Raw genomic sequence first — 20,912 nt, 5'->3', positions numbered from 1 at the left:
ACGTTCAATCGATCAATCAATCAAGAAATCAATCAATTAGTATGTCAATCAATCAATCAATCAATCAATCAATCAGTCATCTTCTCTATCTTTTCTGGCGCAGGCTTTCTTCCGACGTTCGGCCCGTCCTTCATCTACCTGTACGGCTCCACGCGCGAGAAGTCTCTCTTCGAGGAGCACGCGCCCTGAACGATGGCCTCGGCGAAGGCGTCATGTACCGGGGACGACTCCTGATCGCCGTGCGCACAGAAATCTTCGACGCGCTCGACATGACGCAATCTAGTGTCGAGCTAGAACCCACACCGACCGTCAACGAGGTGAGTTCACGAGGCCGACCGGCCTCGTGAGTTACCTAGAAAAAATAATCTGAGGGAGCTCTCTGACTGGTGCGATCGGTCAGCTAGCACGCGGAACAATGATTTATGCGCGGATTTTGTCTAATCTTCGTGTTGTGCCTTCAAACATTCTCGCGATGTTCTTTATTACCCGTTGGTTTTTATAAGTTTCCCAGCGCTAACAGTTTTTTAAGCGCACCAAGTAAATTAGTCTCAACGACCATGCGTAACCATTGCGAATTATTCCGTTTATCGAACTTTTATCGAGAATAATCAATTTGCAAAGTCTAAAAGCCGCTCGAAGCCAGAAAGTCAAACTGTAGGTCACTTCGTCTGCTGCTCGTCATTCATGTGCAGACTGAACCGCCGCAATCGAAGCTCTCGTTTCTTGTAGCAAATTTTGGGAGAAATTCCATGTTTTAAGGCCATGAGAACCCGTTCTTGTTCATCCCTCCACAAGCTTCCTTCTTAGTGGCTCGAGAGAGAAGGATAAAGATAACCGGAGAGGGGGGGAGGGGGGGGGGCGAGATTTTTGTAATTTACAATTGCAAAAGCAAAAAACAAATTGGCAAAATAAGCTGTTTCTCGTTTGAGTTGTGTTGTAGAAATAATCGAAATAATAAGGAAAAAGTCAATGAAAATGGAAAGAGATAACCTGCTACGTATGGGATGAATAGTTTCCTTAAAGTTTTTTTTTCTGTTTTTGTTTATAAGTTGCCTTATAAGTTGTTTCACGTTAATCGGGCATCACTGGTGGAGGTGGCGGAGGCATATCGGATGAAAAAAAGAATTATGCGTGCACACTTTTCCCACGCGCACATATAAATCCACGCTGTCAATGAATAACGAATATGATTTGAGCAGAATCAAGTGAAAATTATCTTAAACTGACACTATGGATGATATGTGAGCACAGGCGAACAGATGTGGTCCCCTAGAGAGTTTATTGGTGGGTTTGTTGGTAATATGCACATTATAGAACGTTTGTGTGCGCCTAACCTTTTTGTGTACGCTGCTTTTGTTCTAAAGCTTGCTTCCGTCGTTTGCGTAGATGGTCAGATCTTTATCGGCGCACATCTCCGAACCAAACCAAGCTATACCGATAACGCAGGCTTTGCTTGTCTGTCTTACATGACGGCATATTTTTGGGCTGTTCTATATGCGCGCATGTTCTCTCCTTCGATTGTTTTATAGACTACATAAGCATCTTCAGAAACCTCGGGCTCATGTATGCATGGTTACTATATTTTTATTTTTATTGTAAGTGTGGCTCTTAGTTGGGTTTCCCGCCGAACTTGAGTTGTAATCCCGTCTTCCTTAACATTTTCAGGCCTCCTACGCAAAGAACGAGAATTTCCTCCTTTTCGGTGCTATTCTAGAAGCCTCCATGATCGACAGAAAAGTTGGCGAGAAGCCAATATACTTTGAGCTCAGCATAGGTGAGTCGCAATCTCTCTAACACAAGAAAGTTTCACATTCGTCTTTCACATGCCTCAAAGTGTTATAAGTGTAACAACTGCGCGCTTCGAATGTAAAACGTACCTATTGAGAATGTGCACACATGAGCATTGACCGGCGGACTTGATACGTGCTTGCCGGTGCCGTCTGCTCAGCACGTTTTGCGGAAACTTGCCCGTGATGTACCCGCGTGTCACACAGGAAACGTCGATCATAATTTGACAACGATGAATCTCGAAGTCTATGTTGTTTGCAGACTGCACGCACCGGAAGTGATTTCGCAGCCAGAAACACGTCATGGCCGCCATGTTTTAGACGCGATCCGTCATGGCAACTAAGCGTCCTCTGGCACTCTTCGTCTCCCTTCCTTTGCGCTGACCTCAGAGACTCTCGACCTCGCGGTGCGCCTCTTCATCTCGGGCTAAGAGGTCACCGTCGTCTGTCGCAGGCAATTCGGGCAACACCCTGGACGGCGCGAGCAAGTGGAAGGACGACTCACTCGAGTCTGCCAGCGGCGGCGGTGATGACGAGAGGGACCGCACTGCTCGAGTCCGTGGTCGTCGAGCCGGTCTTCTCGCACTCCACCAGCCACCCGGTCAAGCCCGTCACCTCGGACAGGTGACCGTCCCACGCGCGGAAATGTCGAACAGGCGCTAAAGGATTAGACTATATAGCCACATTTGTGGGAACGCGGAAGTAGCGTATCACATTTACCCGCGCGTCGGGGTAATACCGTGCGACAGCGTTTACACTGTGTCGCGTGCCTCTTCGTCCGCGAAACCGGCCCGTACCTGACTCCAGCGAGTGCGTTTCGCGGGTGAGTTGAGCAGTGCGCAAGCAGGCAGCCGTCTCACTTTTCCTATCCCATCTCGATGCGACGCTCAGGAAATGCAATGCGATGCGCCACTTGTCGCAATCAAATAAACACGGCCACGGACATGCTATCTTCGAATTTACATGGATTGCATTAAATGAGGGCTGTACATTTTGTAACCTCAGGATACCAGGTGAGCTTCTGAGCGCCATGAATAGTTTCCATAAATAATACAGCCATTATATATATATATATATATAATGGCTATATATATCTATATACAATGTATATATATATATATATATATATACATTGCTTATGTCGTAAGTAATAGTTACAAGTCCATGAAAGGGCCCTGAGTTAAAGGGTTCACATCTCAAGTCACGACGAGCAACCAACAAGGTGCAAATGAACGTATCTACATACAAAACCCAAACAGAAAGTGTATACGTACAGCAACATTGGAACACCATTGTACCTCAGTTTACTTCACTAATAACCTGTAAACTGCCGACAAAAATGAAAGCAGATGTGAAATCACAACCGTTGTGCGGTCGCTACCGGCAACCCCTCTTGTCTCGTGCGTTCCAAGCGAGCCGACAGATCTGCGTGCCAAGCCCACGTGCCCGAAGCCAGTCAACTGCTCGGTCGTTGAGGCAGCTGCCTGTTTGTGGAACTTATTCTCGCCATGCACAAACTGTCTGTCTGTTATAACCGTTTGTGTTCCTTCTCGAGTCTCTCAGCCCGGCCTCCATCCCCACTCGTCACAATGGCAAGTCCAAAATAATGCATAAAGCACCTATAATACTCCATATTAAAGGTGTCCTGGTAGGGGCTAACTTGCCAGTTACAAAGCTCGACAGAACGAGAAACGCCAGTTTTTATATCTACGTTGCGCGCTCGGTCCCTGCAGGTGTTACTACCACCTGCCCTACGGAGACAACAAGCCCTGTCTGTGGGTTAAGAGCACGTGGCAAGACTATCGAAGACGGCTCTACAACTCCAACATGATCCTGAGGGTGAAAGAGAAGCTGGTAAGGCGAACAGTTGCGTAAATTTTGCGTTCCAAGCGCTTGACGTTGTGCTTGGTCAAATCTGCACGTATTTACATTGAAGGTATTAACTTTCAAATATTACAAATTATACCGTACTAGTATTTTCAAACACAGTTCTTTCCCTGAAAGATTCAACATTGGAATTCATTGTCTGGTGAAATTCGTGTATTAACGCTGTCTCTGTTTATGAATGCCACAGGCAGTCCGTAGAAAGTTTTTTTTTTCTTTTTAACAGAGAGGCTGTTTAAGCCAGCCGTAATTTGTGGCGTGTAGCCGTGGTAGCCATGGCAACCCGGAGGAGGAGACCGCGTGCATGCGCACGCGGTGCGCACGCGGTCTCCTCCTCACCAGCTCCCTGCCTTTCCGACCCCTGCCTCTCTTCTCTCCGCGCTCCATACGCAATAGCAAGTTATCTGCCTCCATACTCAATGCCTTTCTATCTACGCTGTCACTATATCTCCTTCACCCCCTCCCTGTACAGCGCTGTTCAGGTGCCCTCCCCCGAGAGGCAGTTACGGCGCTGTACTTTTCTATTCTACTATTTCTAAGAATCACTCACACACTCTTCTCTCCGCGGCGCGCTGAGCCGGGAGAAAAAAAAGAAAGGCGAAAGCTTGCACTGGGCCGCGCAAAGCTCAAGACAAAGCGAAGCTGGCCGATTGATATCGAGCGGCTAGCCTCCAACGCGTTCGGCGTCGGCAAGCAGCAACGTTCTTGGCACTGTGCCAACCTTGGTTAGCCTGCATGCGTTTGTGGCACGCCAGGAACGCTGTCCCTCGTAGGTGCCGACGCGTCCAGCGCTAGTCACGCGAAATGTCACCAACGCGTTCGGCGTCAGCAAGCGACAGTGTTCTTGGCACTGTACCAAACTTGGTTCGCCTGCCTGCGTTTGTGGAATGCCAGGAGCGCTGTCGCTCGTAGGCGCCCACGTGTCCAGCGCTAGTCACGCGAAATGTCGCGAAAGCGAAGGTACCTCCGAAAATAATCGCTCAAGAATACCTTCCTACATGCGTAGTTAAGTTAAACCAAATTAAGACCTAGCAGCAACCAAGTTAATACCTATAGCAGTAGCAGCCAGTAAGCTTCGCTGTGCCTAAGCTTTGCGCGACCGAGTGCAAACTTGCCTGATTTTTCTCTCTCGTTTGCTTATTTTTTTTTCTATGAGTTTCTCTTTATTGACCATGTTTGCATTCTGCTGTATCCAATTACTCTAAGTGCACACTTGTGACTTAGTAGGGTCTGGGCGCGAGCTAGTTGGTACGATACCTTCATTGTTAAAAAGTGCTTGAAAAAAGTTGTCGCAGTTTCACCTGGAAGGCGAAGCATCAGTTGCGATAGCAAATTAGTAGAGAGCTATATGGAGTATGGTTAGTAGATTTATCAGCTGTATAAACTTGGACGTGCAGCAGCACCGGCCACACGCAGGACTGTTGCTGACGCCGTCGGCGTTTAGCCCGCGTTCGCATCAAACGCGCGCGGCGTTGGTGACTGTTGCCGGTGCCTCTGGGGGTGGCTCGCGAGGTCTTCGACGAGATCAGAACGGCACACTCGTCGAGCAGCGTCGGAAGTCTTTACCACCTTCTCGCCTCACACCGTTTTAGGGGCGAAGCTCCTTATAGCGGCACCCGTTCGTCCCCGTCGTAGTGTGTAACCAGTCTTAACGCTAGTACCAGATGTCGGTATAAACTAAACGTATTTCTCTCTCGTCCGTAGCTAGGTGCGCTGCGGTGCACAAGGGCGTTCGTTCCCGACGCGCACTTTCTTTCTCGTCCGTAGCTAGGGGCGCTGCATTGCACAAGGGCGTTCGTTCCCAACGCGCGCTCTCTTTCTCTCGTTCCCGACGCGCGCTCTCTTTATCTTTCGTCCGTAGCTGTGGTTTACCCGAATGATCCCCCGGAGCTTCGCCCCACTCATCATCATTCACCCCGTGGATATGCTGTGATATTATTGCGATAGCAATTATATGGACACGCAAAAGCAGATTTCTGCCGTCGCCGTGAGGTTCCGTATGACGTCAATGGAGATGAAAAACCCTGCATGTGCGAGTGAAAGGGCGCGAGGGGCGCGCGCTTTCACGGGGAGTGAACGCACGGCGGAGAACAAACGCGCGTTCTGCGCCGTGCTCGCTTAGGTAAGTGGTTCTTGAGGGAAAGGGAAAGGTTGGCGCTATCTTCTGCAGCCCTTGAGGGAGCACGGCTCAGCGCCAATCCGTGCTCGCTTAAGGGCTGCAGAAGTAAGCGTCTCTTTCCTCCTTTACAATCACCATATATGTAGAGCAAACGCGCCTTCTTCCGACGCGCGAAAGGCCGTGAGGGAGGGGGGGAGGGGGGGAGGGGGAGGGAAGGGAGGCGACGTTTAGCTGCGGCACCAAGTGCCTATTTATATCAGAGGCTCCGGCAACAGTCACCAACGCCGCACGCATTTTGAGCGAACGCGGGCAAAACGCCGACGGCGTCGACAATAGTTCTGCGTGTTGCCGGTGCTGCTGCATGTCCAAGTTTATACAGCTGATAAAGCTAATATCATTACTCCGTATAGCTCTCTACAAATTTGCTATCGCATTTGATGCTTCGCCTTTCAGGTGAAACTGCGACAACTTTTTTTGTATAAATAGGCGTTTGGTGCCGCAGCTAAACGTCGCCTCCCTTCCCCCCCCCCCCGCCCCCCCCCTCCCCCACGGCCTTTCGCACGTCGGAATAAGTCGCGTTTGCTCTGCATATGGTGATTGTAAAGGAGTAAAGAGACGCTTAATTCTGCAGCCCTTCATGGAGCACGGCGCAGAACGCGCGCTTGCTCTCCGCCGTGAGTTTGCTCCCCGTGAAAGCGCGCGTCCCTCGCCCCCTAATTCACTCGCACATACAGCATACGGCGCGCGGCGACAATGTCATCGCCATTGACGTCATACGGAACCTCACGGCAACGGCGACGGCGACGCCGACGGCAGAAATCCGCTTTGGAGTGTCCATGTAATTGCTATCACAATAAAACACGGAAGAGAGACGAACACAAGGATGAGCACTGTCCTTGTGTTCTGTAATGTGCAAAAGGCACATGAAATCTGCCTTTTGCACATTACAGGTTGCAGACACTGCAGTTTGCAAGCTGATGTGTTCTTACACTTAAAACAATAGTGTGATTTGCGGATATTTGTCTAAAAGCAGTAAATGAAGTAAAACAGAAACGAAGGCATATATACACAAGTGATTCTCTTAGCCACATTCTTTGTGCTTTATTTCTTATTCGCGACACTAATGTATAGTTAATAAAAAAGTTGTCGCAGTTTCACCTGAAAGGCGAAACATCAATTGCGATAGCAAATTTGAAGAGAGCTATACGGAGTAATGATAGCAGCTTTATCAGCTGTATAAACTTCGACATGCAGCAGCACCGGCAACACGCAGAACTGTTGTCGACGCCGTCGGCGTTTTGCCCGCGTTCGCTCAAAATGCGTGCGGCGTTGGTGACTGTTGCCGGAGCCTCTGATATAAATAGGCACTTGGTGCCGCAGCTAAACGTCGCCTCCCTTACCTCCCCCTCCCCCACGGCCTCTCGCGCGTCTGAAGGAGGCGCGTTTGCTCGACATATATGGTGATTGTAAAGGAGAAAAGAGACGCCTACTTCAGCAGCCCTTAAGCGAGCACGGCGCAGAACGCGCGTTTGTTTTCCGCCGTGCGTTCACTCCCCGTGAAAGACGCGCCCCTCGCGCCCTTTCACTCGCACATACAGCGTTCGGCTGGCGCTGAGCCGTGCTCCCTCAAGGGCTGCAGAAGAAAGCGCCAACCTTTCCCTTTCCCTCAAGAACCACTTATCATCATCATCGGCGACGATTTCATCTCCAAATGACGTCATACGGAACCTCATGGCGACGGCGACGGCGACGCCGACGGCAGAAATCTCCTTTTGAGTGTCCATATAATTGCTATCGCAATAAAAAAAAACTAAATACATGCCCTTTGCATATTTTTCGAGCGCTAATGTGTTTCCTTCGTAACTTTTGTGTTGATAACGTTTGGTTACTAAGCATTTGTTCTGGCTGTTTAACCATTATTTCTCTGACTGGCAACGTTTACTCTATTTTTGCAGGAAGCGGGTCTCGCGGACATTCAAGAAATGATACGTCTCGAAAAATCTCACACCGACCGACGTTTGAGAGGTGTCCTTGAAGAACTGTACACCGGAGCCGAGTAAGTGCAGTGGCACAAGTTAAATTGCGAACTTGGGATCATAATCGCCGTAACCATCATCATCAGTGAATGATCATAATAGTCATCATCATCCTATTTTGCCTATAGATCATGAGTAAGCCCTCTTTCAGAGATATCCCTTGTCTTTGATAAGCTGTCTCTATGATATATATACGCAGGCTACATAATCACCTCCGCATCACACGCATCTTTGGCAACACGAACGCTTTTAACACATCCGCACTTCGAAAAGCCATCCGCATGTGGAATGATCTTTCCGATGATATCGCCGCTGATAATATCCTGAATACATTTCGCCACAAGCTTGCGGTACATATTTTTGTTTAAATAGTGCTGTAACATGGTCTCGTCGTTTAAGTTCTGGTGTTGTTTATTTTGCGATGGTGTTGCGTTTATTTTTATTCACTTGCACTCAAAGACTCTTTTAGTGCTTATTTCGGAAACGTAATCTGTTGTGCTGCATTTTTCTTTTTTTTTTGGTTCACTTGCGTTGGAAACGTTCTGTATTTTGCAATTTACTCTGTTGCGTTTTGATGTTCACTTGCATTGTAACCCTGTTTCATACTAGTTTGCTTGTGCTTGCATTCTAATAATTCAACCCCCCTTACTCAATGCCCTTTGGGCCTGTGATGTATTTTTAAATAAAAAAAATTATATATATATATATATATATATATATATATATATATATATATATATATGCTTGAAAAGACACGCCTGTGCACGTGTTTTTCGCACATGTGCAGACGTTATACTGTTCTCGAAATACATTCTTTTTTAGTGAGCGCCAGTGCTGTTTCTCGTTCTTCTCCGTGTGCTTTTTTCGCGCTCTTCTAATTTGTTTCATTCCATGCCTGCATCGTGATGCAAATCTGATATTAGTGAATAATGAACTGACTTACAGACTTATTCTGGTTCGTGGATATTATTTAGCTCATATGAAATTGCGTTCTGGTTTTCTATATCAACGGGTAATTGGGCTATATAATAAAAGCGCTAGTTACTACTTATAAACTTTGAGTGCTTATGATGTACTCTAGGCAGCATGATGTGCCCTTCCTGTCCTGCCGTTGTTGTTAAAATGATAATATATGTATGGGACATTGTATAACACGAGTTCATAGCTGTTCCTTACTTGCCAGAGTATTAAAGAGGCAACACAAGAAAAGAAGCCGATTTTCTCGACATGCAATAACAATCTTCAGCAGAAAATAAAATACCACACATGCAGGTTCGTTGGCACCTATGACGGGTGCAATAAGAAAGCATAATCTTAGCATCCGCAGTACGAAGAACGTACTAATGTTGGTTTTCTCTCTACGTAGGCGCTATCTCAACCAAGCAAAGAGTCAAGGGCCCACTGGCAAAACCAGACTGGACAAGGAGCGCCTCAGACACTGCCAGCGCGAAATGGTAGGTTGTTCTTGACTTGACTATGGTCACATACCCATAATGAGGGTTTGGCCTCAGATCCAGGGGTTACCTTGAAGAAACAACGATGAGGTTAATGAACCGTCTGGACGCCGTCACATAGACTTGAACGAAGTTATGGTTCAAACAAATTAAACAGTTAGGAAAGAACGAAGTGCAAAAGTATGCAAAAGAAAAGAAAAGAAACACTTGAAACATTTCAACGAGGTAGCTGGTTGGCTTAGAACTTCTCTTAGGTTGGCTTAGTAGCTTAGAACGAGCTTTGACTTGGTCGTAAGCACATCGCCGTTGAGTGCATTGCTGGAATGCGTATTCACACTTGCCAAAGTGAAAGAACACCATCCATGAAGTCATACGACGCAGTGCGCAAACTTTTGAGATGCCTCAAATGTGCAGAGAAATACATTCTACTTCATTAAAAAATATTTCTTCAAAACCTAACAAAGCCGTGTTGTTCGGTGCTCATGCGGGTTGTACAATACTGCGCTAACAGCACCTAGTTGTACGGCCAAATAGCCCAATGCAAAGAAGCGCAACGTGGTAATGACGAAAATACCGGTAATGGCTATCCTTACACTACACACACGATTTGTGACGCAAGCGCTTGAATCGGGCGTTCGACTCGGCGTACCAGATGCGAGTTTTCGAAGACGGCCTGCTCATTTTCCTTCGGGTTGCTTCTTTTCTTTTGCCCTGCCGCAGGATCACGTACGAAGTATGGCAAGGACTATGAAAGCGCTCGTCACGAAGAACTCGTTTAAAGAAAAACTCAGGAGCACCTATGGTCTCTTGCAGAAGATGGGCGAACTCGTCGAGGACGTACGTCTCTAAATTTTTTCCATTGAGCGTGACAGATTGTGTCACCTGAAGATTTTTTTCGCCTGTTACTGCGACACTTCGTTAGTTAGTTAGTTAGTTAGTTAGTTAGTTAGTTAGTTAGTTAGTTAGTTAGTTAGTTATGTAGTGTTTTATGGCGCAAAAGCAACTGAGTGTATGATGCCCCAATTACAACTGCGCTACTTGGCGATATTAATTGAAAAACGCAGCAAAGTATTTTTGGTCTGGAATTGCTGTGGTAAAGGGAAACAGCCAGAGTTCTGGTTGGTGTCCACGGGGCTGGTGATGATGATGAGAGCAGGGTTATGAAGTGATGTTGAAAACCGTGATCATAATCAGCTTAAGGCCGTAACTGTTATAATCAATATCATCAGAAGAAGGCACAGGTGGTGATCACTATCATCATTATCATAAGGTCGTGATCGTCGTCAATACAGGAATAAAAAGAATATGGTGATGATGATCATCATCATTAGCATAAGAAGACCCTCAACATAATCCTCATCACCGTAAAATGCTTAAAAGGGTGAAGAAATTTGTGGTTTTATGGCACCAGGGCGACGTAGGCAACGAGATGCTAAAGGTATAGTAGAAGTAGCCGAATGAGGTGGCAGCCTTACGGTGCAACCAAACTTTCAGCAGAGGGAATTGTCTATGTCAGAGCAACAACTTTCTTTACCGACGTATATATATATATATATATATATATATATATATATATATATTACTTTTATTGGGAAGAAGAGTGAGCGGGTGCCTCAGGTAGGATGAGTTGAAGGGTTAAAAAAAATCAAAAGGGGGAGTGGGGATGAGAAGTGCAGTACGCAGATGCATAGAAGTTGGAATGCTACCTCGCTTTGCATGCTTATAATTTATCAACATAGAAAACATGTGTCGAAATTTAAGCGTGATCTCACATTTGGTATGTATTCATATGTCACGCGCAGCCTCAACATTCCCTGCCTGATGTTTTCGTGTGGATGATAAGCGGTGGCAAACGGGTCGCATACCACCGCATACCTGCGAGAGATCTTATCTACTCAATCATAGAGGAGGAGACCGGCAAGTTCTGTGGCAGGGTCCAGACGCTTTTCCTCAAGGTAAGGGTGCAGAATCCTTTTTTTTTTTCTTCACTTTTGGTCCCAAAACTGTAATCGATATATTTACACGTTTCAAGCGGTCTAATTTAGTACTTGTTGTATTTATTTTCACTGAGTAACGTGATTCTTGCAGAAGTGAAATAGAAATGATGTTGCGTAATCATTGCAAGCTCATCGACTCACAAAGTGATCAAGATTGTGGCAACCAAGAGAAGCTGTTTATATATGAATGTGGGGCATACAGTTTATGCCAGTGCCGCATATCATGTAGAAAGCATGCATTCGCCGCATTCATTTAGTATTCCAAGAATATATCAATTTGAGCCCTCTCCGTACTCCTACCGAACGCACTACCACGCAGCAGTTAGTCGTGAAACAACTGGTAACTTTACCGCAAAGATGCGGACTGTTTAATGAATGCCTCAACTATTACTTCCGTATGAGACTTGAATTTCCTAAAACCATGTATGATATTCCGTTACATGTCAGGAGAAAATGAACTGGAGACAACAAATAGTAGCCCATACACAACAGAGCCTTTAAAACGACTCTAGCAAGGGGAAAGGCCAGAGATGTAGCAATATCAATCGTTCTGCAAAAAATGTTCAGAAAATTGAATATTGTGAATTTCGATGCGTACAAGCATAATCTGATTCCAGCAGGTCTGAGCAATAAGTGGAATGTTTTGAAAATATTTTCTTCTTCTTGGAATGGTGTTCCTCCTAAAATCACAAAATTTATGAAACGCCGTTCCTCATATTTAGGTTGATTTTATGCGGAATGCCGTTCCACTTCAGTAGGTAGAAATTATTAGTAAAATATTTCCGCGTACAGATACAATGTAAGTGGACTGAGATAACCAGTGTTACAGGTCTTATCTGCTTTGTTCTCATTCGCCAAAATCAATCTTTTTTGTTTAGGACAAAGGAATCGGCGACGATTATAGCTATTTCAAGGTATGGACACTCATCAAGCTTAGCCAGCAATCGCACGCTTTTAGAATGAACCCATGCACATCGCGTACACGCTTGTCACCGTATCCATGCACTTGTAAAGAGAAACCTGAACCTACAGACTGAACTTTTTTTGTTTAATTCAGGGTGCTTGATTTATTATTACCTTTTTGGTTCACATTATTATTTGAATGATCTCACCTTCCTGTGTCTGTGCACCACTATCAATGAACTACAGCAAACCTGCCTAACTAGTTGACGACTTTTCATCCCGAAGACACAGCACGAACAAGAAACGAAACAGCTCAAGGAAAGCGGGACGCTGCTCTGACTACCAACTGACAGTTTATTGCGGTGACGACAAGTTAGACACAAGTAAATATGCGAGATAAACAGCAACTAAAATAAACCAAGAAAACCAGGAATGAAACAAGGAAAATGAAAAAAAGCTAGAACAAAAATAAAGAAGAATTCGTCAATACGTGAATCTACACTCCATAGTTCAAATAGAGATCTCTTTTTTTCAAAATATAGCAATCTTTGAGAGCATCGATAGAGTCTTAGGCCAGCTTAGGTTGTATTTGAGTGATGTTGTGGCTGTTGTCGTCACTACCGCATCTTTCGATATCAATATAGACTTATCCTAAGTTAACGTTACCTTATGTTAGGCTAAATAGATCCTTTAACTGTGTGCGATGTTTGGGCGTTGCACACACTCACGAATGATCTTTAATGCTTGTTTGTTTTCTAGTTGTTGTCTCAGTGCTTTAGTTGTGTGCTGAACAACGTGCATATAGCAATCGTAGCAATAAGTCGTCAGTTGTTATTCAGTGCTGCGTCCATGCCTTAAAGCTGTTGCCACGCGTTTGCACTTTCATCTTATCCATGCTATGAAGAAAACCTGAGAAACTCGCTCCGGCAGCTGCTACTTTGCGTATTGCGAGCTAGCTAAAGGCTGCCTGCTTATAGCTTCATGTGCTTTTGCTTTGAATTTTTTTTTATAGATTGACGAAGTTATTTTGTTGTGTTGGAGTGACAAACTTTCTTGTTGGTGGGAGTACCTAACTACTTTACAAACACTCAGCGTCGGAGACAAAAAGCTTATGCGCACGACAGTCGTACTAAGCCTAGAAAGGAAACCGCAATTAACGCGAGAACATATGCACTCAAAGCACAAGGTGTCCTGCTGAGCTCCGGAAAATAGCGGCTCTCAACCAAAACGTCAGTAAGCACATAAGTACCTTCAGCGGTTTCAAGATACCGTGAAAGCAACGATGTAAAAAATATACCGGCATCTTGGATCTATGCTGTAAACATTTCTTTTCAGAAACATTGAAAAGCGCTATAGATTGTAAAAATTATTCTTGGATGTGAAGTGCGTAAATGCGCTGGCCTGACATACTTTCTGTCTCCTACTCAGCAGTTGTGAAAGGAGCTGTACTAGCAGTGTGCAAAACCTACGGATGACGCGCGATGAGATTGTACACAAAAATAGCAAATTTACTGAATGAAAAGGCCACATAAGGAGAGTTTATAGTTGAACATCTTTAGAAACGAACACCACAAAATGAATCAGGGGACAATGAAACCGGAACGTTCAATGTTGTCTGCGTCCTTCGTTTACATTGAATTTTGGCTCTTTGATCCCTAAAAATGATAGTACGAGCAGAAAGGGGTAATTTATGAGCACTCTGGCCCACTTCAGTGCCTCAAGTTCGGTGTTCATTAGTAACACTACTAAACGCACGTTTGAATTAGATGACGACAGCCTAGTTTTACGTTTCCTTGGTACATGCCTGTCTGCAGATTCGTGAAAGTGATTCTGTTTCTGCTTTTGCCGCTGTTTTGCTGGGTAGCCTGGCAAGAAAGTCAGCCAGAGTGCTCGCTGGATGGTGCAAGCTAAGCTTCGCATGCATCTCTGGCTGGGCACCACCAAGAACAAGCACTGCGTGCTCAAGGGATTGCCCGAGGGCTACGTCAAGGACGTCGAGGACATTGACAAGGGACCACCATCGCAACTTCATTACACGGGTGAGTGCACGCCGTTCCTTGTTCTCCACCGCTCCGTGTAAAGCACTCTATGTACAGTGCGGCCGAGTAATTCTGTGCAGCAGTGCTGAAGCTCCAGTTTTCATCAAGATTGAAACGCCCGATCTCTGTTCGCCAACGCCGGGACAATACTGAAAGTACTGTTTGGCTAGCTGAAACAATATGGGGGTAGCAGGATATGAGTCCAAGTTTGCTTGACATACGCGTAGTTTGCATGGGGCGTCAAAAAAGCGGCGTACAAGTTTAGACGGCATAAACACAGGATTTTATTTATAGCGCGTTATCGGCAGTTTCAAGCCGAGCATGCCCTTCTTAGGAATGCCTCCTGGTTAACGCATGCGCTGTAGACGGAAACTCATAAATTGAAGCTGCCTTGTAAATACACAAGTTAACTTAAAGGAAAAGTCCTCGTGGCCGTTGTGCAACAGCGTCAGAATTTGTCGTTTTGTTCCCTTCTTTGCACAAGCATGGCCGTAGCTTCAACTGGGCTGCACAAAATTACTGCTCTGACCTTAATTATAAAGTGGCCCAAGTGGGTACAAACTCTCTTACAAGGCACTAGGCTTCTTCGCGAGCTGCTGCGCTGTCCAGCGAGTCGTTCACTTTACTGAGGCTTCGCGGGTCAGGGCTGTCGTCAGTGTAACTGCGGTTTGCCCGGAGAGGCGAAAACAAACGTCGAATCTGCGATGCGTTAGTAATCAGAGAACGACGTACTGAAAGAGCGTAAGATTGGGCGAGTCGGTATTCCATGTCTTATACTATTAAGAGAAGTACTATTAAGTATAAGTACTGAAAGAGCCTAGAGGGCGCCTTAATCTGACTTTCTTTCCTTTGCAAGTTTCTTCATTTGGTGATCGTGTAATTGCCTCCAAACTGTGCATTTCTCCCTCCGTCCCTATACAGATAGTTCGAATGGCGCCTTCAAGTGTATTTGAGGGAACATGCCATTTTTATAAGCTAGAATGGAATTTTTGCTCGTTGTGCACAGATCTTCAAGTAGGTAGCGTCTTGTATACAGTTTGTGTGCAGAAAGGGTGAACACGAAGGACGCATCGCAAAAAAAAAAAGGAAGAACTTCGAAACAGTTTCTGAGATATGAACTTGGTTTCGGGAAGCCGCCGCCACGTGAAATCGGCCATGACCAGCGTACAAGTAGACAATGTAAAAATCACATCTATGTACGACTTACAGGGCAAATTGACGACATTGGAAGAAGCATTATGAAATGTCTCTTTTGATTTATTTGCCATACTTTAGTGTTTAGTAGAAATTAGTAGAAAACCCATTTAGTAGAAAACATAATTGCGACGCGTTGTCAAGTGTTATTGCTTTTCCGACCATGAAAATATTGCCGAGAGGAGGAGAGTGGTTAGAATGGGTACGACGGGTAAGATGGCACGGACGACAGCGTATTATAGATTCGCCCCTTATTCTCTGCCGCAGAAAAGTCCACCTTCGAACTTCGGGCGCACATGTACCAGGCACGGTCCCTCATCGGATCAGACTCGTCCGGACTCTCCGATCCTTTCGCGAGAGTCGTATTTGGGGACCAGAGCCAGACGACCATGGTACGGTGTCTTTGTCACGCATTCTTTCATGAAACAAAATTTGAAAAAAAAAGGCACTGTTTTGCGCAATTCTAATTTCAAATTTTTCTAAACTGCGTAAGGTAATGTTGGCAGACCGACATTAGTTTACGCAGTTTAATGTGCACGTATTTTTTGAAGTGCACTTTATTATTACGAAAGCACGCTTTGCCGAGAGGTTGAACGTGATTATGCACTTTTGCAATTTATTTGTACCAATGACAAATAATTAAAACTAGGGCTTCTGGCAACACGTTATTTGTGTCTGTTGTAAAGAGCCCTTAGTGAGTATTTAGTTACAACTTCATTGGTACGACATAGAAATGGGTCTTAGACGCAAGTGTAGCAGGCGTTTCTTGTGTACTAAGAGTCCTTGCTACTTCAGAGAGATAGATAAATTTATTTATTTATTTATTTATTTATTTATTTATTTATTTATTTATTTATTTATTTATTTATTTACTTATTTATTTATTTATTTATTTATTTATTTATTTATTTATTTTCAACTTATTTATTCAGTGAAAGGTTCAGCAGGAGAGGTTGGAATGATGTGCTTGCTTTCTGCTACTTTATTTCAGTTACGTATGGGCTAAGGTGCTATGAGCGGTCAAAATTACACAAAAAATGCTTCATATATAAAAAAGAACCAAACGATGGATGACATAATATCATCCTTAAGCGCAAACCTGGAAAAAGGTTTAAGGCATGCACCACTTAGTACAACGAAAAAAAAAAAAAAGGTAAGATGCATAAATAAGGAGAAATAGTTTAAAAGTGAGGATGAATTCTCAAAAGCTTCTTCACATAAGTTATGCAGGAGGTTGACAGGTTATAACTGTCGGCGTAAGTAAAATGTTTTGAACTCCGCAATACTAGCTCTCACGGGGTTCACGCGCATTCTAGTAACATCAGGTGCCATTGTGGAAAGCATGAGATTCCGCCGTATTCTCAAATTGGGCGTCTTGTCAGCGCTGATTGGCTCTTAGCGCGGTTCCCTTTGGCTCAAGACTCTGACGTGGCATAATTCAACATCGTGGTAGTATTTCCAAGGCGTCCAAAATAGAGCACACATCGTAGCCAATATGGTCGCCAAAGCAGCATGAAGAAATATTTAAATGCAGAGCAAGATGGCGTTACGAACGGATGGATGGATTGTCGAATACGAAAGTGGTATAGACGGTCACCAATTAGGTCTAGCTGTCATCAGTTACGTCTGCTGTCATCGTAAAATGAAAGACGAATAAATTAGAACACTTATCTTCGTTTCCAAGACCACAATTTCATGAGATGATGCGGTGTTCTTTCGAATTGTGCGCTCAGATTTAGTCCTATGCCAGCTTTTGCAAACATATACCTTACGGAGCAAAATCGCACCCTCCAACTATAAGGGTTGAGAGGTGTTCTTCGTCACACCCAACTGTCTACATTTAATTTTACATAGGAATGCATCATCGCGTGACCAAAAGAAGACCAGAGTCAATAACTCAATTTCTTTTTCAGAAGACCGAGTTATTTTAAAGTTTGTACGCATGTGTGTCTAGGTTGGTGACATAATGGCTCGTCATCAATACGGGCAACATCATCTCACAGACTGTGCAAAATAAAAATAAAAAAACACGCGTCATCAAAATTGCAGTTCGCAAACGTCAAAACTCTGAAGGGATTGACCTTTCAGCTCTGAATCGAAGGACCGCGCGCGGTTTTTTGCAGTGGCAAAGTGTAACCATTCTGATCTCTTCCACTTCGTACCAGGTGATCGACGAGACACTGAGCCCCACCTGGGATGAGATGCTGCTTTTCCCCAGTGTGACGGTGTACGGCAGGAAAGAAGACATCAAGGAGGACCCTCCCGTCGTTGTCATCGAGATCTTCGATCAGGACAAAGTGGTAAGTCCTTTTTGTGGAACTTCTCGTATCATTGAGTGATCAACCGTGGTTGAACAAGGAATGCCGCTGGGGCCAACTTTTTGGCAACGGGTCTTTGTCAAAAAGGTTCCAAAACAAATCCCCATGTCTAGACGCTTGCTCTAGTGGCATTCTTTTTCGACTACATTTGGTCACATCAAGCATCCATTTTTTCTGGAAACGTCTGCCTCATTTTGATCTTTATCCCTGACTACTGCTGGAAGCATGTAGCTCTCTGAACTATTACTCTTTATATGCTGATTTTGATGAACGCATTACAAATGCGTGGTGTACCAGCGTGTTCACGTCTGCTTTAGGCGTTGGGACTTAACGAAACGCCGAGAATAGAAGTCAGTGCGTAAAGGGTTTGTGGGATCATCTAGCCTGTAGAATTCAAAGGTGGGTGTTGAGCGGTTTATGAAGAATTATTGGTTAGGGTACGATCTCCGTACTAAGTGTCCGTGATGAGTCGATGGTGGTCCCTCTTCGGAAACAGCACGATAAAGAACGGGAAGACTGCGCACAAAATCAACTAAAATATTTATTGGAGACATAGCAGAAAGGTAATTTCAATAAAATGCCATTTGTTAGACAGCACTGGTTTGAGTCGCCTTTTTGTATCTCGCGTTCATCCGCATTTTCCTGAAACTGAGTCAACTGGCTAATCGGGCCAAAGAGAACTATTACCTAGCTGGCATCGTGAATGCACCGCCTACATGCTATGTGTTTGTTAGGGCTGCGTGAAATTTGTAATAACCTGTGAGTTTATAAATTTAACCTGCAACACTGCCATTTCTACTGCTTCAATATCGCGTTCCCATGTGGGATAGCCTTCTAGTTGAAATATTTAGCTCAGTTATATTAACAGTGCGGCCCATAACGTCAAATTAGTATTGTAGGACTGATTACACCTTAATGCTCACCAAAAAAATAATCCTCGGTAAAATGTTGTTTAACAATATACATCTGCCTCCGTTGCCACATGAAACACCTTCTTTACTAAGAAATTTATGATATATCAATATACATCAACTTACTACGCCACATGACGCACTTTTTGCTAAGAAATATATATGGGTTGAAGTGGATTTCAGTACTAATTAGCGGATCCCTTTTAGATGATCCGTACTGCTTATATAATTTCCTTTCATAAATAATACTACTTACGTATATATAATTCTGTCTCCCATCCTTATCTCATTTCCTTCCTTAAATAATACTACTTGTTTATATATGTCTCCCAACACCCTACGCACGAGATGTTAAAGTTTCAAAATTTTCTTCTGATGAGTTTATGGTTCAAAGCGTCAAGTGATTCACGCTCCTCGACTGCACTGGTCTCACCTGCATCGTGCAATCGCCGCAGGGAAAGTCTGAATTCATCGGTAGGACGATAGCCAGACCTCACGTGAAGTTCGAAGACGACGTCAGCTGCCAGCCGCCATCGCTGGAGTGGCACGACCTGTACCGGGGAACCGAGCCGGCGGGAGAGCTGCTCGCCACTTTCGAGCTGCTGCGGGTGAGAGAGAATCTTTAAATGAAGTCTACTCGACGTTTTGAGCTTAGCAGTTGACGCTGGTTAAGCCGCACACTTGTCTAACAGCGGCACATTCTCAATAAGCTGCACTGTGCAGACGGACTGTACCGTACCGTGAATTTAACTGTGCCGTTAATCTCAATAGCGGCATCCTCTTCCAGAGGACGCTGTTGCGACAGTATGTTTGAAATGCACTCTCCTCCAGGCTTCTAAGGGTCTCTGTGAGGCAGTAGTGCCTTGTATCGCTTACAACTTTTTATACTATATTCATTGTGCCCCTATCACGTCATTGTCATGATTTTATTAATTTTGTCTGTTTTACGCACCTTTAGTGCGCAGGATTTTAGGCCCCTTTACAGCCACCCTACACCCACCCACTGTCATTGATCATACCATTGCTCACTCAGTACAATACGTCTTGGCGCTCTTTGGCCATAGCTGGACCTTGCGCCACAAAACAACATATATCATCAATCTCAATAGCCTGTACCGTGAATATGCGCTCTAAACTTGTAAGGCGTAAACCGTCCTTTTAAAAGCGAAGTTTTTCTTGGCGAACCGCGCCGTGGTTTTTTGGGACCGTGGGTGCTGTGGCCTGGTTGTTATCTAGCCTAATGAGCCAACCAATCGCAGAAGAGGACGCGCGCCGTGCCCCCAGTTGGGTCCCTTAATTTCATCACCATCAGATTGCACTTGCCCTCGCGCATTCGCGAGATACTGGGAGAACTTTATATTGGGAGAAAAAAAATTATGGCGTTTTACATGCCACAACCTCCATCATATTATGAGGCTAGCCGTAGCGGGGGACTCCGGATTAATTTGAACTACCTAAAGATCTTCAACGTGCACCTAAACCTAGGTACACGGGTGTTTTCTGCATTGCGCCCCCGTCGAAATGCGGCCGTCGTGGCCGGGATTTTATCCCGCGACCTCGTGCTTAGCAGCCCAACACCATAACCACTAAGCAACCACGGCGGGTTTATTGGGAGAACTCCAGAATGGCATGAGAATTGGTAGGCGTCTGGATGATAACTTAGTGTATTGGAACATTCAGTGCATTGAAATATCCAGAGAAGAAAGGAGACCGCTATATGTGGCTTTTTTTTAGACATTACCGGAGCGTATTACAACGTAAACCGCAACATATTGTGGGATATTCTGGAAAAGGAAGGCACAGGCAACGACTGTATACAACGTTTGAGAGAGATTTACCTAGAAAATACAGTTTGAGTTTAATGGGAAGGGATGAGGAGCGAGGAGCAAGTTGATATCAACAAGGGACTGGGGCAGGGGTGTCCTCTATTCCCGCTGCTGTTTATGATGTACATGGTAAGGATCGAAAGAGCGCAATTAGGAAGCAATATCGGGATTAATCTCTCATACAAACAGGCGTGTACAATAGTAGAACTATAGCTTCCAGGTGTATTTTATGCGGACGACATTGTGTTGCTAGCTAACAACCAAAATGATTTGCAACGTCTGGCTAATATCTGTGGACAGGAATAAGTGAAAATAAGGTCGGAAATTCAGCATTAAAAATCAGGTGTTATGGTACTCAATAAAAGCAATGAACAGACAGTGTAAATACAGGGCCAGGAAATACCTCGGGTAAACGAATATAAATACCTTGGCATATGAATAAAC

The 20,912-nt window shown here is 44.8% G+C and overlaps 1 protein-coding gene across 1 annotated transcript in view; it reads left to right on the top strand.

Annotated features, from left to right (window-relative positions):
• LOC119431441 (otoferlin-like) overlaps positions 1-20,912 on the top strand; it is a 391,721-nt gene that overhangs the window by 317,425 nt on the left and 53,384 nt on the right. Inside the window, 14 exon segments of the mRNA XM_049657509.1 lie at positions 104-178; positions 181-317; positions 1,666-1,774; positions 2,242-2,411; positions 2,793-2,800; positions 3,521-3,641; positions 7,746-7,846; positions 9,193-9,280; positions 10,001-10,117; positions 11,083-11,235; positions 14,045-14,219; positions 15,681-15,805; positions 17,579-17,713; positions 19,098-19,250. Coding sequence (XP_049513466.1) covers positions 104-178; positions 181-317; positions 1,666-1,774; positions 2,242-2,411; positions 2,793-2,800; positions 3,521-3,641; positions 7,746-7,846; positions 9,193-9,280; positions 10,001-10,117; positions 11,083-11,235; positions 14,045-14,219; positions 15,681-15,805; positions 17,579-17,713; positions 19,098-19,250 — 1,667 coding nt within the window.

The sequence above is a fragment of the Dermacentor silvarum genome, chromosome 10 (genome assembly GCF_013339745.2).
Source record: "Dermacentor silvarum isolate Dsil-2018 chromosome 10, BIME_Dsil_1.4, whole genome shotgun sequence".
Classification (NCBI taxonomy): Eukaryota; Metazoa; Arthropoda; class Arachnida; order Ixodida; family Ixodidae; genus Dermacentor; species Dermacentor silvarum.
The sequence above is the reverse complement of the archived record's forward strand: the minus strand, read 5'-3'. Positions and strand labels throughout refer to the sequence as shown.